Here is a 17340-nt window from a genome sequence, read left to right on the forward strand (position 1 = left end):
CACTCCAGTGTTCTTGCCTGGAGAACCCCAGGGACGGGGGAGTCTGGTGGGCTGCCGTCTATGGGGTCACACAGAGTCGGACATGACTGAAGTGACTTAGCAATCTGATCCTCACTCTCCAAACCTCAGTTTCTTCATCTATTAAACGGGCATAATGGTGACACCTCCCCATAGGGTTGCTCTGAGGTTAAAAATGGAGATTCATTATAAGCATTCCCTAGATCAGCACACCTGGAGAAGGCAATGGCACCCCACTCCAGTACTCTTGCCTGGCAAATCCCATGGACGGAGCGAACTGGTAGGCTGCAGTCCGTGGGGTCGCTAAGAGTCGGACATGACTGAGCAACTTCACTTTCACTTTTCACTTTCATGCATTGGAGAAGGAAATGGCAACCCACTCCAGTGTTCTTGCCTGAGAATCCCAGGGACAGGGGAGCCTGGTAGGCTGCCGTCTATGGGGTCACACAGGGTCGGACACGACTGAAGTGACTTAGCATTAGCATTAGATCAGCACACCATAATATGTTCTATCTTCCCAAAGCCAGCACTCTACAACCCACCCTAGGAAAGCAGTGGGGCGGTGGGCCCCAATAAGATGTGTCACTTTAAAAGAATTTGTCTTTTAATTTATTTTTGCGTCGTCATTGCTGCGCGGGCTTTTCTCTAGTTGTGGATAGCAGGGACACACTCTAGTTGCGGTGCTTATGCGTCTATTTGCAGTGGCTCCTCTGGTTGTGTAGCACACGCTCTAGGCTCACGTGCCTCAGTGGTTGCAGCCCATGGGCTCAGGAGTTGCTGCGTCCAGGCTCTAGAGCACAGGCTCAGCAGTTGTGGTCATGGGCTGAGTTGCTCCACAGCATGTGGGATCTTCCTGGACTAGAGACTGAACCCATATCTCCTGCATTGGCAGGCTGATTACCACTGAGCCACCAGAGAGGCCCAGATGTATCACTTTTAAGGTTGCCAAGCCCTGCTTTAAACAGTGCAAAGAAGGCTACCTGTTCTAAAACTTTCCCCCAAAAACCATATATAAGCCGTAGATAACCGTAGATAAGCCCTTTGAACACCACATCACTGTGCCTATCCAAATATATCTGTCTTACCTTGTTCTCTAGTTGAGTGATTTTGCTAAATTAAATCCAAACTTTCAAGTTAATGGAGTTAAGCCATACCCTTCACGGAATTTACAAAGCCCTGCAAAATCTCACCTAGGCTTAACCCTGACCTTCACTCCTCAACCATCCCCACTCCTACCCTCCACTTTATCCATACAAAATTTGTCCTTTGAAAGCCCCATGTTCTCTCACCCCTCTGTTCCTTTTTACAAGTTGTTTCCTCAGCCTGGCTTAGACTCTCTGCCCTTCTTAGCCTTCGGTATCAGCTAAGCCATCAATGCCTTCAGAAAGCTCCCCTTTCTCCCAAGATGGGACTGGATGTCCCTCCTGAGTCCTGATTGGACCTGTTCTCCTGCTTGGTGCACTCATGACTCCAGTTGTAAATCGCTCATTTCCTGGTCTGTATCCGCAGCTGAGCTCACCATCATCTCCCCCTAACTTGTGTGGGGATGTGCAGTCGTGTCCGACTCTTTGTAAACCCATGGACTATAGACCACCAGGCTCCTTGTCCATGGAATTTTCCAGGCAAGAATACTAAAGTGACTTGCCATTTCCTATTCCAGAGGATCTTCCCGACCCAGGGATCGAACGAACATCTCCTGCATTGACAGGCGTGTTCTTGACCACTAGCACCACCTCCCCCTAACTCAGTACATGCTCAGTAAACATCTATAGAATCACTGAACAAGCAAATGCATGAGGAAAGTTAAATTCTGTCGAATCAAGTGAATGAATGAATGAGGAGAGTTAAACTCACATTTTCCTTTGAATATATCATAGATATGGGGAAAATGGCACATTTCTTCATTTAAAAAAATACTTTCTATCTTTATTTACTTGAAGATGTACTTTCATCTTTTCTTCCCCATCTAAACAACCATTGCTGAACCTTATACTTGATGCAGCACAAAATAAGCCCTAAAGTCATTCACTTGTTTGGTCCAAAGAAAACAGCTTTTCTGCATGTTTAAATACTAATTTACTACTGTTGGGCTTTTTAAAAAAATATAAATATCTAATGCTCAGTTATTGATTCAGGCATCACTTTTTACCTCTTCTGTCCATAGCACAGGGCAGAGGTTAGGGAAAGGAAGGCCAGCCCTGCTGCCCAGGACCTGACCTAGGTGAGGAGATACAGTTGCCATGGTGAACAGTGAACTAAGCACAAATACAGCACATGAATTTAGCTACATTGTCTCATCTGGATTGTATGCAATCTTGAGAAATAAACAGAACAAATATAACTGATCCCTAACTTAGGGATGAGAGAAACCGGCTCAGAGATGACATGGTCTACCAGCTGAGGCACAGACAGGTAGTGACGGACCCAGGACTTGAGCCCAGGTCTGTCTAGTCCCAAGTCCAGATTATGCCCTGCTGGACCAACCCCTGCCCCTGGGACAGTAGGGGACATCGCACAGAGAGACCTCCTCAAAGCCCCAGAGGCAGGTAGCCCTGTGGAGGTTCAGGAGTGACGAGTCACACGGTTTGATGTCAGTTTCCTGACTATCATGGACCATCCATCCAGGCCCTTTGCTGGAGGAGAATATCATTTTTCTTCCCTCAGTGGAAAAGGCAGAGCAGTCCGTCCCAATAAGTTTTCCATCTTAACATGTGAAGTACAGATTCAGAGTGATGAGGGGAACTCCCCGCAGTCCAGTGGGTTAGGACTCAGGTCTTACACCAGTGTGGCCCACGCTCAGTCCTGAATCGGGGAACTGACATCCCGTCCAGCAAGCCTTGTATCATGGTTTAAAAAAAAAAAACACTAAAAATTCAAAGTGACAATTTAGCAAGATATGGAAGTTGGGGCTTTCTGCTCTAGTTTCTGCTTTACATCAAATCAAAGAAATCTAGGTTCACATTAAGAAGACTAAATTAGCATTAGGGGCCCCATTAGTTTGTTTACCCAGCATAAAATTATGTCCTCTGTAAACGGGAATATCAAATAGCATAAAAAGCCCAGATGATTTACATTTTCTTTTTGATTAGAGGATTGCATCTACTGTACTCAAGGAAAATCTCTCCCATTTAGCTTTTGAAGATCAAAGAGGCCATTAAATATGCCCATATTACCAGCATTTTTTTTTCCTTTTTTGATTAAGACTAGGAGGTGCTTTACAAATTGAGATCGTCATAGGGAAAAAGGGAGGACTTGATTTGGGGTCATATGTACTGATTATGGACCCATTCATATGGACCAGGCAGGACCCTATGCTTAACCTTTTATTCATATAGGGCTTTTCTACACCTTAAAACACATGCTGACCTGTCTACTGAGTTTTGTGTACACAGACCTGACCCAGAGAATATGAGCTGAGAGCTTTCAGAGGCATTGTCTGATCCCAAATGTGAAGGATCTTCCCGTAGCATATTTGAAAAAAAAGACAAAATGAAGTGATGAATAAAAATCACTGATTCAGGAGGATGAACCTGTGTAGGTGTTCAGTTGGCATAAATCCTGCTTTTCTCCCACAAAGATGCAGACTGAGTTGTTGTCCAGGCAACGGTCGAATTTTCCTTCCTTGATAAACAGCTAAATGTGTATATCACCAGCTAAGTGTGAAATCCATTTTATCTGCAGCAGCTTATTACTTATGCAACTTATGGTGTGTCTAAGTAATAGCATTCCTCGCACCAAGATGATTTCGCTGGCTTAATGTTACAGACATTGGTTTTCCAGCATTTAGAAATGAACCATCCCCCTTTTTTATTCCATATTTCAATGAACTTAGATAATGATGACTTTTTGCCCTTATGTGTAGTGTGTAGGCCTGGTCTGAGCCTGAGATGTGTCTTTCACATGTTACATAGTAAAAAGGAAAATTGTAAGAGAAAGATGGAGATTGATGTCGAGTAAGATGGTCAGCTGAAGAGAATGAGTAATCTGTTTGGATGAAGGACTTGACATTTCTTTTCTGCTCTGGGCAGCCGACAACCCACAGAAGACAAATACTCACACCTCCGATACGATCCAAACTGGAAGAGTAAGAAAGAGGAGGGAAAGTTGTTGCCTGTAGAAGCGTTGCCGGAGTCTGTGGACAGCTCTACAGAAAATCTGACTCTGAACCCACTCTACCCTTCCAAGGAGCCTTCAATGGACCTCTCAGGGGGGAAAGGTGAACAGAAGAGCCCACGGAGCACAGCCTCCTTACTTGGGAGTGAATTCGTAAGCCCGAACTACGAGCTCAGCACCCACCGCACTGAGCCATTTTCCGTGCTGAGTGACAGCGACCCTGAGGAAAAGTCCAGCAACCTCTCTCGGTACTTGAAGAGTTCAAGTTCACGCAGCGAGGCATTCCTGCCAGGATCACGCGGCCCTCGGCGAAGGAAGTCCAAACAATATTTTGTGGAAAAGAACAAGCTGACTTTGGGATTACCCACTCCAAGAATGGACTCTTATCTTCAACTTCACAATAAAAAAAGGGGGGAAGGTCACCTAGAACAGGTACGTAGCGACTTCTTAAAAATCTCTTCCGGGCACTCGACTGGCATTTGCCTCTGTTTGAAACAGCTGGGTATCACTTCCTTTGGGGTGGCGATGTCATTGTAAGCACCCGGCTGAGTAAAACAAACACCCTGTACCTTGCCCCTCTTTGAAGAATTGGGGGGATTATTCCACAAATTCTTAAAAGCAAAATAGAAGTCATTAATGGCTTACAGTGCTGTAATTCAATTATTAGACCCAAAATGTTTCCATCCAAGGAACCATAGGTTTTTTTTTTTTTTTAACTATAAACTCCATTAGATAAAATACAGAGCTGAGGGTTTGATTCTCTGTGTTGGCTGCCTTTGTTCCCACAAAAGCACTGGTCTTCAATCCTATTAAATCCCTCTAGTACACTGGCGGTGACATGACATACTCATTATCAGTAACAGCCACTGACAGAAGTGATTCTTAGCTCAGATTCTGTGTGTATGTGTGTGTATACATATACGTATGTGTGTGTGTGTATATATATATATGTGTGTGGAGAAGGAAATGGCAACCCACTCCAGTATTCTTGCCTAGAGAATCCCGTGGACACAGGAGCCTGGTGGGCTGCTGTCCATAGGGTCGCATAGAGTCGGACACAACTGAAGCGACTTCGCATGCATGCATGGGAGAAGAAAATGGCATCCCATTCCAGTATTCTTGCCTGGAGAATCCCAGGGATGGAGGAGCCTGGTGGTCTGCCGTCTATGGGGTCTCACAGAGTCCGCCACAACTGAAGCGACTTCAGTTCAGTTCAGTTGCTCAGTCGTGTCCGATTCTGTGCAACCCCGTGAATCGCTGCACGCCAGGCCTCCCTGTCCATCACCAAGTCCCAGAGTTTCCCCAAACCCATGTCCATCAAGTCGGTGATGCCATCCAGCCATCTCATCCTCTGTCGTCCCCTTCTCCTCCTGCCCTCAATCTTTCCCAGCATCAGGGTCTTTTCAAATGAGTCAGCTCTTCGCATGAGGTGGCCAAAGTATTGGAGATTCAGCTTTAGCATCAGTCCTTCCAATGAACACCCAGGACTGAAGCGACTTGGCAGCGTGTGTGTGTGTGTGTGTGTGTGTGTGTATAGGGTGGTAGTGCAAGGATGGCAGGGTACAACATGGGTATTTTTTTTATTATTATTATCCAGGTGATTCTATTATCTTTCCAACTCCCATTGATAATCACTGTTACTGTCTTTCAACCTGTGCAAATGATGTGATCTGATTATAAACTTTAGTCTCTCTGTCTATAAAACTGGAATAATATTACGTCCCCTCCCTTTCTCATCTGATCATTTTGAGGGTTTATTCTACCCCAGATGATGAATTCAAGACATATTGGAGCCAGTAAACTTAGCTCTATTTCATGGATGCACATAAAGCTCACATCAGCCCACCTCCTAGGGGACATGTTTGTGGACATGGAGAATAGAATGGCTGGATCAGTGCATCCACCACCCTTACTGGGGAAACAGCTTGAAATTCATCACCCAACAATGGGGGATCATTTTCAAACATGAAGGAGAGGTTGTTATATTAAATAGGGATGCCCTTGGGGCTTTCTAGGTGGTGCTAGTGGTAAAGAATCTGCCTGCCAATGCAGGAGACGCCAGTTTGATCCCTGGGTGAGGAAAATCCCCTGGAGTAGTAAATGGCAACCCACTCCAGTGGGTTCTTGCCTGGAAAATTCCATAGACAGAGGAGCCTGGAGGGTTATAGTCCATGGGGCCAAGGGGAGTCAGACATGACTCAGCCACTAAGCGTGTGCACACACACGTATGCACAAATACAGGGATGGTTTTCGACCTATTCAAATTCAAACTGGCATTATTTAGGGTACTCTGACCTGTTCTAACCTGTATTTTCTGAAGGAACAAGGGAAAGTGAACATTTGTGATTTTTTCTTAACTGAGGAAACTCTGTCTATGGTCTTAAAAGATTATGTCATATCCTTGCCTTCGTAACTGAAAATAAAACAAAGGAGTGGACATGTATTTTTAGTTGATTATCAAAACACTTAGCTGACTTCAAACAGAATTTTCAACATTTTTACTCAGTTCTAGTTGTGAATGTACTTTTCCATGAAACTTATATGACATTTTAAATTTTGCTTGGTCACTCATTTTAAAATACAAATAAATTCTGTGAAAGCTGTTTATGGTCAATAGTTTCTCCTAGACTAAGGCAATATTTTTCCTTTATTTTTAAATGCATTCTCAAAAGAGAAGAGGCAAATAGTGAGGCAAAAAAGAATTAGTTATATCTCCAATAATAAAACTGAGAAAAGGTTTATTATAAGCTCCTTAATTGATTTCTTAATTGCTAATTTTTCTTAATAGTTACACCTTAATTTACAAACAATATCAGGGTGTGTTGATTGTCACTGAGTCAATAGCATAATTTTCTTCCATTATGCCCAGGAGGAAACTTGAAAGCAGTTCAGCCTTGCCCAGTCTTTAAACTCTCGAATTATTCTGTGAAATGGCCATGGATCTTTTCCTCCACTTTCTCCAGATTCAAATGTCTAAAGGCTGATTGTTAATTGTATTCAAAACTGTTTCTGCACCGTTTTCCAACATATATTTCCTTCATTTTACTCCAATTCGTTAAAAAAAAAAAAGATGCAAACTAGTTTGACCTAATAATGATATACAATAATAGGTGTAACTTGTTTTTTGAATTATAGTCAGTAGCATAGAATGATGTGTTCAAGTCATTATTTATGTATGAAGTATGTGCAGGTCTTTCTGCCAGTACAGATTATATATTCCCTGATGGGCAGGAACTATGCTTTGTACTTTTTTTTTTTAAGACTTTTATTTTCTTTTTTTGGATATAGATAATTTTTAAAGTCTTCACTGAATTTGTTACAGTACTGTTTTTGTTTTATGATTTGGTTTTTTGGCCACAAGGCATGTGGTTCTTAGCTCACCAAGCAGGGATCAAACCTGCACCCGCAGCATTGGAAGGTAAAGTCTTAACCACTGGACCAACAGGGAAGTCCCTGTACTTATCTTTAAATCTTCTAGCCTAACATACTATCATGGCTCAGTACATATATGGGAAATAAAAAATGTCCATCTTCTATCACCTCCAAACTTTATTCTCTTTACTGTGATTTGAAGTTTATGTGGGAGAAATGGTATTTCTAGGACAGTGGTTTGAAATCCTGGCTGGATTCAGTTGTGGGGGGTGGTGGAGAGAATGTGATCCTCACTACCCAGACCAGTTTACATATCTGGATGAGATCCTGAGCATCAGTATTTTTTAAAAAGACCCTCAGTGGTCCCACTCCAGTGTTCTTGCCTGGAGAATCTCAGGGACGGTGGAGCCTGATAGGCTGCCGTCCATGGGGTCGCACAGAGTCGGACACGACTGAAGTGACTTAGCAGCAGCAGCAGCAGCAGTAGTTCTAACATGAAGCCAGGCTTGAGAAGCATTGTTCCACACTAGAGCAGTGGTTCTCAACCTTGGCTCCACATTGCAATCACCTGGAAAAGGACAAGCATCTTGGTTCCTGAGCCTGCAGCAACTGAAATTCTAATTTCGCTTTTCTAATTTCACAATTCTAGTTCTAAATTCTAATGCTTCACTTTGGAAGCATTGTGGAGCTTCCAAAGCTTGCCAGGTGACCCTAGTATCTCAGCAAGACTGAGAGTCGATGACCTAGAGCAGTGATTCACAAATATCAGGTGTATCACAGTCATCCAGTTGTTGTTGAGTTGCTCAGTTGTGTCCAGCTCTTTGTGACTCCGTGGACTGCAGCACGCCAGGCTTCCCCATCCTTCACTATTTCCCAGAGTTTGCTCAAACTCACGTCCACTGAGTTGTGTTGCCACCCAAACATCTCGTCCTCTGTCGTCCCCTTGTCCTCTTCTTGTCCTTCCTTGCCTCCTCTAGAATCATCTAGAGAGCTTGTTCAAGCAGCTTGCGGGACCAACCCAGGGATTTCTGATCCATTAGAGGTAGGGTGGGGCCCAAGGTTTGAATTTTTCTACATAGTTGCAGAGTCCACCATTTCTGCTATCAGGCCCATGCTTTAAGAACCACTGATCTTCTTTCCTGCAAACTTCAAGGTATTTATGAACCCCCTTAGGGCGTGTTTAAATATAGATTTTGATCCAGTAGGTCTAGAGTAAGACTCAAGAGTCTGCATTCCTATCAGACTCCCAGGTGATGCCAAGGGTGCTGGCCCCTGGATGACCCAGAAAGAACATAAAGGGCTTTCCAGAAACCTACAGTCATGACTGTGTGAGTCCTTGCTCACTGGCCCTTGATGTTTGCAACGGCTGAGGATGTGCGGTAAGAAGTTGGGGTGGCAGGTTTGGAGGCTGTTTTAGATCAAGCAGCATCTGTTTCGAAGGTTTTCATATTTGGAAATCTGTTTTTCCCTACTCATTTCTTTGAAAGAGATAATAAACGTCTTACAACTAGAAATATTGAAAGGATAAATGATCTCTGTTGTTTAGTGAATGAATAAATGTCAATTACCACTACACAGCCAAAAAAACTCATCATTTTGTTGCAAGTCTCTATGCCCAGTGAATCAGACAGGGTCTTAAGCAGTGTATTGTTATTTGGGAAGATTTGAAATTAAGTCTAAGAAGTTCACAACACAACATCCCAGTAAAAATGTCAACCCATTAAAAAAAAAAGTTGAAAAGGTTAATTATTAAGTTCACATAAGAAACAGGCAAGAATAATAACACAAGCTCTGGAAATTAATGGCAAAAGCCATCACAATATTGTAAAGTAATTATACAATTAAAATAAAATTTTTTAAAAGAGTCGTGAAAGAATGTAGCCCCACTAGATAACAGAGTATACATAAACCCTCAATAATTAAATAATAAAGTTTTGTTTAATGCATTTACAGACACATAGAATAGAAAGTCTAGAATTAGGACCAAATTAGTGTGAGAATATATGATCTGACATAATTATTTGATAAAGGCAAGACCTCAAATCTGTGACGAAATGATGAGTTCTCCAAGAAGACAACTGGATAGACATTTGGGAAAAAATTAAGTTGTATACATACCCCATATCATATAACAAGATAAATCCCAAGTGGGTCAAATATTTAATTTTTAGAAATTAAACCATTGTATACACATGGCTGATTTATACTGTAGTACAGCAGAAACTAACACAACATTGTAAAGAAAGTATACTCTAAAAAAAAAAATTAAACCATAAAATACTAGAGGGAAAACAAGAAAATTCTCATATAACTTTGAAATTATTCAAAATCCAGAATCTACAAAACATAGATAAATTTGACTACACTTCCCCCTTGAGCAACATGGGTTTGATCGCACAGGTCCACTTACTTGTGGTTTTTTAAAAATAAATAAATACTACAGTACTCCACAATGTTTAGTTGGTTGAATTCAGAGCTACAGAACTGAAGATATGGAGGGCTGACTGTAAAGTTATACATGGATTTTCTGGAGGGTCAGTACCCCTAACCCTCACTTTGTACAAGGGTAAACTGTATATAAATATCAAAAGCTTCTGCAAGAAAGAAAAGCATAAGAAAATCAAGATACAAAGAACTAGAAAAATATGTCTAATTCATGTCACAAAGTAATAGCTCTAATATGTAAAGAGCTCCTAGAAGTCAATAAGAAAGAGACCAACAGACAGTATCTTTTGTGAATATAAAAATTTATAAAATATAGGAATATATAGTTCACAGAAAAATTAATACATGTGGCTATTAAACATATGAAAACATATCCAACTTTGGTCATTTAAGAGAAATGCAAATTAATACTATATTGGGATTCCATTTTTCATCTATAATTAAACCAATAAAATTCCCAATTTTTTATTAACCTCTGGACAAAAAAAGTACAGTCAAGCTGGTGAGAGAATAAATTGGACTAACTAGTATGGAGGACAAATTGCTAATATCCACTTAAAATACAAATACTACACACACTCCTGAGAAAGCAACGCATAATGGCCAAGAATACAGGCTTTCAAGCCACGTTGGTTAACACTGCCACCTGCTAGCTGTCTGACCTTGGGCAGGCTGTGCAGCCTCTCTATGCCTTAGTTTTCCTCATCTTTAAAATGGGGATAATAATAGCACCTTCTTTCCTCAAAGGATTATTAAAAAGATTAAGTAAATTAATATATGGAGAGTGCTTAACTTGATGCCTGGCTTATAGTAAATGCTCTATAAGTGTTAGTAATTATTATTTTTTAAATTTGACCCAACATTTTCCTCTCCCAGGACTGTATCCTTGTTATATGTGTGCAGTTTTGAAATAACCCTGTATAAAATCATTCATTTCATCCTTACTTCTAATAGCAAAAGATTGGAAGGTACCCAGATGTCTATTATTTGGAAAATCTGTAATAAACTATGGTACGTCCATATACCAGAGCATCCTATAGCTTTAAAAAAAAAAAAAAAGATGTTCCCCATGAACCGTTATGGACAACCTATCAGGATTTATTATTACTAAGACAGAAGTTAAAGTTGTAGAAAAGTGTATATAGTGCAAAAAAAGTGGGAAGGAATAAAAATATACATATTTTCTTGATATGTTTTTAAAATAGTGAGAAAGAATACATAGGTGGTTAATTGTAGAGGATGGGGCAGAAGTAGAGTGGGAGCATAATTCTTCATTCATGCCTTTACATATGTCTTACTTTTGAACCATGCTTACGTGGTTGCAATATCTAGTGTTTTGTGGGAACCCTGGTAACTTTATACTCCCTGATTGCTCAGGGTCACCTAAATTGCACTTCTGCTTGAAAATAATGGCTCAGAGTAGAACCACTGATTTTTTTAATTTGATTTCTCCATGACCTTTTCACCATTTTTCATAGATCTGTTTATCTTACATTAAAAAGTACTGGAAAAATCACCTTTAGAATGCATTATGAGATCTCAGTCACATGATGTGCAAGACAAGGAATTGATATAAAAACCAACACACGCTAGAGGGCACCTAAGTATCACAGTCAGCCAATACTTCGCTAGTGAATATTCAGTGCTTGCTTTTATTCAAGACTTGTTCAGTAGCCAGAGGTATTTGTCTGAAACTCACTAGAATTAAGTCAATTTATGATCTACCATTAAAGGAAATTGTCTCTTGAAAAGTGAGCTACCTTTCTATCTTGATTCTAAAGTGTGACTTTGAAGACTGATGAAGGTGAAATTTATTATGGGCTCAGAAAACAGCAGGAAGTGCTTTATACATATTATTCTGTCTTTCCCTTATAATTTCTTCAAGAAATTACAGATACTTTGCAGTGTGCATATAGAAAGGTTATTCCATTACCTATGGCCTTCAAAACAATATAAGGTCCCTACATAGAATCCACTACCCATTCTGAGCACCAGCACATCTTTGAGGCTGTTGCTGAGGCAGCAGGTCACTCAACCAAACGTATCTTTATTGAGTACCAGCTGTATGCTAAGTACTCTCCTCAGTGCTAGTGCTATCACAGGAAATAAGAGATGTAGAGTCCAGTCTTCAGGAAACTTACATCCAATCACCTGATGAGAAACATCTAACAAAATAATTTTGGGTAGGATTCAATACCTCAAAGGATATTGAATCAACTTTCTTTAATAAAGGTATAACTGGGATGTTTAAAGAGGTGCTTAGGGAAACTTTCACTTTCTGAGAAGATATGGTTTGAGACGTGAATGGGTAAGAAAGAGAAGCCCTGGGTAAAGCCCTGGGCAAAGAGCTTTGGTTGGTCCCAGCCTTGGAAGGGGCTACACAATATAGTGGGAAAGGGGATGAAACCAAAACAGAACACTGGTTTGGGAGTCAGACTATCACAGGTTAGATGCTGGCTCTTCAATGTACTAGGTCGTACCATTAACTAGACATTTGAGCAAGTGACTCTTTAAACCTTAGCTTCTTCACCTGTCATAGGGGGTTCATTTCTGCCTTGGAGGGCTACTGGAAGAATGTATACAAAGCTCCTAACACATGGCAGACACTCAGTGAAGGGAAGCTGTTATTAAACGGGTCATTCCTTAAGTCATGAGAAAGGAAAGGAATCCACCCTGAAACCAGGTCCTTCTAAACGGCTTTTTTTTTTTCAGGCTACAGTGTCTGAAAATGAAAAGCATATGACTTCAGGTAGAGTAAGAACAAAATGTTGCCAAAAGGATCACATCTGTAGACCTTAGCTTCCTAGGTGGTACTAGTGGTAAAAAAAAAACCCACCTGCCAACGCAGGAGATGCAGTGAGGTTTGATCCCTGGGTCAGGAAGGTCTCCTGGAGAAGGAAAAGGCAACCCACTCCAGTATTCCTGCCTGGAGAATCCCATGGTAAGAGGAGCCCGGCAAGCAACAGTCCACAGAAGCACACAAAGTCAGACACGACTGAATGGACTTAGCACGCACACAGACTCTAGAAGCCCATTCTATGATGTGACTCCCAAAAGACTGTCCACTAACCAGGCTGTCTCCTGAAGGTCCCCCCATCAATCAAACACTGCCCCGGGGATTACAGGACCCTATAGTCTTGTACTCATTGGCAATATTTCTTTAAGAAGTTGCATTTGGCCTCAGTTAATGTTTCAGACGTTTACACTTGGTGACAAGGAACTTAGTGAATATTTGACGCTTTGGTCTCGAAGTGCAACTTCATATCACAGCTCTTGAAAATCTAACTTCTCCACTGCAGTCACAAGTGTTCTTCTTGGATACAAATCTGATCATATCAACCAGCTGCTTAATGAGGGTCCCTGTTAATTTCAAGATAAGAGTCAAACCCTCAGAGTGGTACTCGAGGCCCTTTGTGAGCTGGCCCCTTCTGCCAGTTTAGCCTCATCCTTTGTCACTCCTCTCCTGCATCCTATGCCCCAGCCGTACTCTGGGAACTCACGGCTCCCTGAACCCAGCATTTCCCCTGGCCCTCTGTCCAGGCTGATGAATTACCCTTCCCTGTCCTATTTCCTTGGGAAAATCTCACCCTCCATTTTGAGATTCAGCCCAAACTCATCCTTGAACACCCACCATAAAACCCCTGACACCACGCTGCACTATTTAATGTTTGTGTCTGTATGTCTTTACATGACTCTGAGCTCCTGAAGGCAAGGACTGGCTCATCTCTGAATTCCTAGAGCATGGCATACAGTAAGCACTTTCTACATCTTTTATGAAGGAATGTAATTTTTAAATACTTGAGGGGAGGTGGTTCAGGTTTTTATCACTCTCAAGTGAAAAAAATTTTCACAACTGAGGAGGTCATGCTTCTGACTTAAATAATGGAATTTGGCACTGAAAGACCACATTTGAGCGCCATTATTATTACAGCCAGTTATTACCTTTGGTAAATTAAGTCTTGAATGTTTACCTTCTTCTACAGATCCAGTTATTTAGATGGCCAAATAAGATGTTATATGTGAATGCTCTGCATAATTATATAGGCTTATATAAATGTTACATTTATTACTGAATGTTTGTTCTGAATTTAGTCCCCTGTTGGATAAAATTAATATCTAATTGATATAATGATCTCCTTTTCTGTGGTTTTGAATATCATGGTTTAAGAAATCTTTGGTTGTCTATAAAATTAAACTTCTATTTAAATTATGATCATCTTTTTCTAATTATATTTGGTCAGAAACACAGAATGCTTTTTTATAGAATTCTTCCAGTTTGGCGGTGTTTTTGAGTCCTACGTCTCATACTGACAAAAAAAATATTCTTCTATAGAGTAGGTACTTTGTGTATGTTCATTGATAGATTTTTTTTTAATTTGCCCTATGCAACCACAACAAGAGCACTTACTTATAACAGCATAATTTAAATTGAACTTTATGGTTTTTCAATACAAGACGTTTCTTAAGGCATCTTTCTTGTATGCGCTAGTCAGCACTTATTTGTCTGATCTATAGAATGACACTTCATTAATTCAGCATTACTGAGGAGGGACCCATGAAGAGACAACTTTCCTCATAACTGAAGCATGCCCTTTCAAAAACCAGAACTTTAACAGAATTAATCATGTCTAAGGATAACTTTGAAAAAAACGTGTCTGGACTATTTGCAGGAATAGAGATGCAGACATAGAAAACAGACATGTGGACACCAAAGGGGCAGGAGGAGGGTGGGAAGAACTGAGAAAGCAGCGCTGACATACATACACTGCTGCTGCTGCTGAGTCACTTGTCGTGTCCAACTCTGTGCAGCCCCATAGACGGCAGCCCACCAGGCTCCTCTGTCCATGGGATTCTCCAGGCAAGAACACTGGAGTGGGTTGCCATTTCCTCCTCCAATGCATGAAAGTGAAAAGTGAAAGTGAAGTCGCTCAGTCGTGCCCGACTCTTAGCGACCCCATGGACTACCATGTGTAAATTGGCCAGCTCGTGGGGCGCTGGTACATAGCACAGGGGACTCATTGAAGTACTCTCTGATGACCTAGAGGAGTGGAATGGGGTGGGAGGTTCAAGAGAGAGGAGATATGTGTACACATATAGCTGATTCGCTTTGCAGTAACAACAGAAATTGAAACAATAGTGTGAAGCAGTTGTCCTCTAATTAAAAAGAAATAATGTGATAATGTGAGAATAATGGAGAATGTGATAATTCTGTGCTCTCTTACCCAGGCCACAGTGCCCTGTTCTGCAGTAAAGTCGAGAGCCATGGTGATGGGCACCATCCTTTGCCTCTTTGCCAGATGCCATGTTTCTGTGGTCATTTTTGCCACTCTCAGAGTACATCCTCTTTAGGAGCTTCTGGCCAAGCAGGAAGCAGACATGTAAACAGGACCAAGTGATAACTACTGTCCTAGAGACACATGTGGCCCCAAAAGAACCCAGAAAAAAAATGCCCAGGTCTGTCTGGAGAAGTCAGAGGGGGCTTCATGGAAGAGGCAGTCATTGAACTGAGTCTTTAAGGAGAAGAAGGTAACACCGAGAAGGCAATGGCACCCCACTCCAGTACTCTTGCCTGGAAAATCCCAAGGACGGAGGAGCCTGGTAGGCTGCAGTCCATGCGGTCGCTAAGAGTCGGACATGACTGAGCAACTTCACTTTCACTTTTCACTTTCATGCATTGGAGAAGGAAATGGCAACCCACTCCAGTGTTCTTGCCTGGAGAATCCCAGGGACCGGGGAGCCTGGTGGGCTACCGTCTATGGGGTCGCACAGAGTCGGACACGACTAAAGTGACTTAGCAGCAGCAGCAGCAGAAGGTAACAGGCAGAGGTGGGCAGCAAAGAGACCTCAGGCAAAGGGAGCACGTGGGGTGCTAAGAAGGTGCGAGAGGACACTGCTAAGTGGAGACCTGCGAGTATAGGAGGAACCACTATGGTGCTGGGCAGGAACTGGCAGTCCATCAAGTCAAGTGGTTAAAGCAGTAGGACAAATGATGTAAAATATCTCACTTTCACTCTGCTACAGATAAGTCACTTCAGTCGTGTCCGACTCTGTGCGACCCCATAGACCGCAGCCCACCAGGCTCCCCCGTCCCTGGGATTCTCCAGGCAAGGACACTGGAGTGGGTTGCCATTTCCTTCTCCAACTTTCACTCTAAGTATATAAATATACATTAACTCACGAATTTATTTTTTCCCCACTAAGGGGCCTAGTGCGTATTCTATGGACTGGAGTTTTGCGACATCTTTCTCACATCAGTTTGAAAGATCTATGGTTTCCACTTCCGATTTCTTGAAAGCAAAGTATTAATAAAAACTTAGCAAGTGCTGAGAAACAATCTAAGAACATAACCTTTTTAGATTTTTGTGACTGTGTCCCCTAGTCTCTTACACACACAGACACACACCTCACCTGGTTGTGATATTGGGTCATTCTAAATTATTCAACTCAGTCTTTGTGAAAACAGCTCTCTGTTCACACTCAGATTTCTCCAGATTATCTGATCTTTAAATCAAATTCATAATTTTAACAACATATACAATAGGAATAAACAAGTAAAAGACTCTTGGTAAACACGTAACTCAACTAGTGGAAACAGACATATCAAGGCATAATATGAGTGTTTGCCTATGGGCTTAAGTTAGGCTCTCTTAAGAAAGGACTGGAGAGTGTTACTTAATCAAGTGAGTTAGTGGAGGAGGAGGACTAGATTGTATTGTGGATGACTGGATTGTGAGGATGGAGGTCCATATTTAGGCTAGAGAAATGGGCATGGGCCTTTCACGTGGGCCCTTAGGTGCCATTTTAAAGGAAGAACTGTCAGAATATGGTCCCTGACCAGCAGCATCAGGACCATTAGAATTGCAAACTGGGAACTCAGAAATGCAAAGTCTCAGGCCCCAGCCCAGATCTCCCAAACTGGAAACACCAGGGTGAGGCCTTTACATCTGTGTTTTTGTTTTGGTTTAGGGGCTGTTTTGGCTGTGCCGTGAGGTACGTGGGATCTTAGTTCCCTGATCAGGGATCGAACCCGTACCCTGGCAGTGAAGGTACTGGGTTGTAACCACTGGACCACCAGGGAATTCCCTACATCTGTGTTTGGTTTTTTTTTTTAAAGGTTTATTTATTTGGCTGCATCAGGTCTTTGTTATGGCAGGCCAGCTTAGATGCTCTGTGTCATGTGGGGTCTTAGGTCCCTGACAAGGGATCGAACCCAAGTCCTCTGCTTTGCAAGGAAGATTCTTAACCACTGCACCACTAGGGAAGTCCCTACATCTGTGTTTTAACAAGCCCTCCAAGTGATTCTGACATGTGCTCAAGTTTAAGAACTACCGTGCTGAAGAGTTAGGCCTTTCCTTTATGTGACATGGAATCACCAAAGGGTTTTAGTCACAG

At 41.8% G+C, this 17340-nt stretch overlaps 1 protein-coding gene across 2 annotated transcripts in view; it reads left to right on the plus strand.

The window, feature by feature from the left end:
* LOC104981417 (chromosome unknown open reading frame, human C11orf63) overlaps window positions 1-17340 on the plus strand; it is an 80302-nt gene that overhangs the window by 23163 nt on the left and 39799 nt on the right. The window contains exons 2-3 of one of the 2 annotated variants that reach the window (XM_010830507.1): window positions 4047-4564; window positions 5873-5931. In XM_010830507.1, the coding sequence (XP_010828809.1) occupies window positions 4047-4564; window positions 5873-5931 (577 nt within the window). Of the gene's footprint in view, window positions 1-4046; window positions 4565-5872; window positions 5932-17340 lie in introns of those variants that run through there. The other variant, XM_010830506.1, reaches the window with a different exon arrangement.

The sequence above is a fragment of the Bison bison genome, unplaced genomic scaffold, assembly GCF_000754665.1.
Source record: "Bison bison bison isolate TAMUID 2011002044 unplaced genomic scaffold, Bison_UMD1.0 scf7180017864518, whole genome shotgun sequence".
NCBI lineage: Eukaryota > Metazoa > Chordata > Mammalia > Artiodactyla > Bovidae > Bison > Bison bison.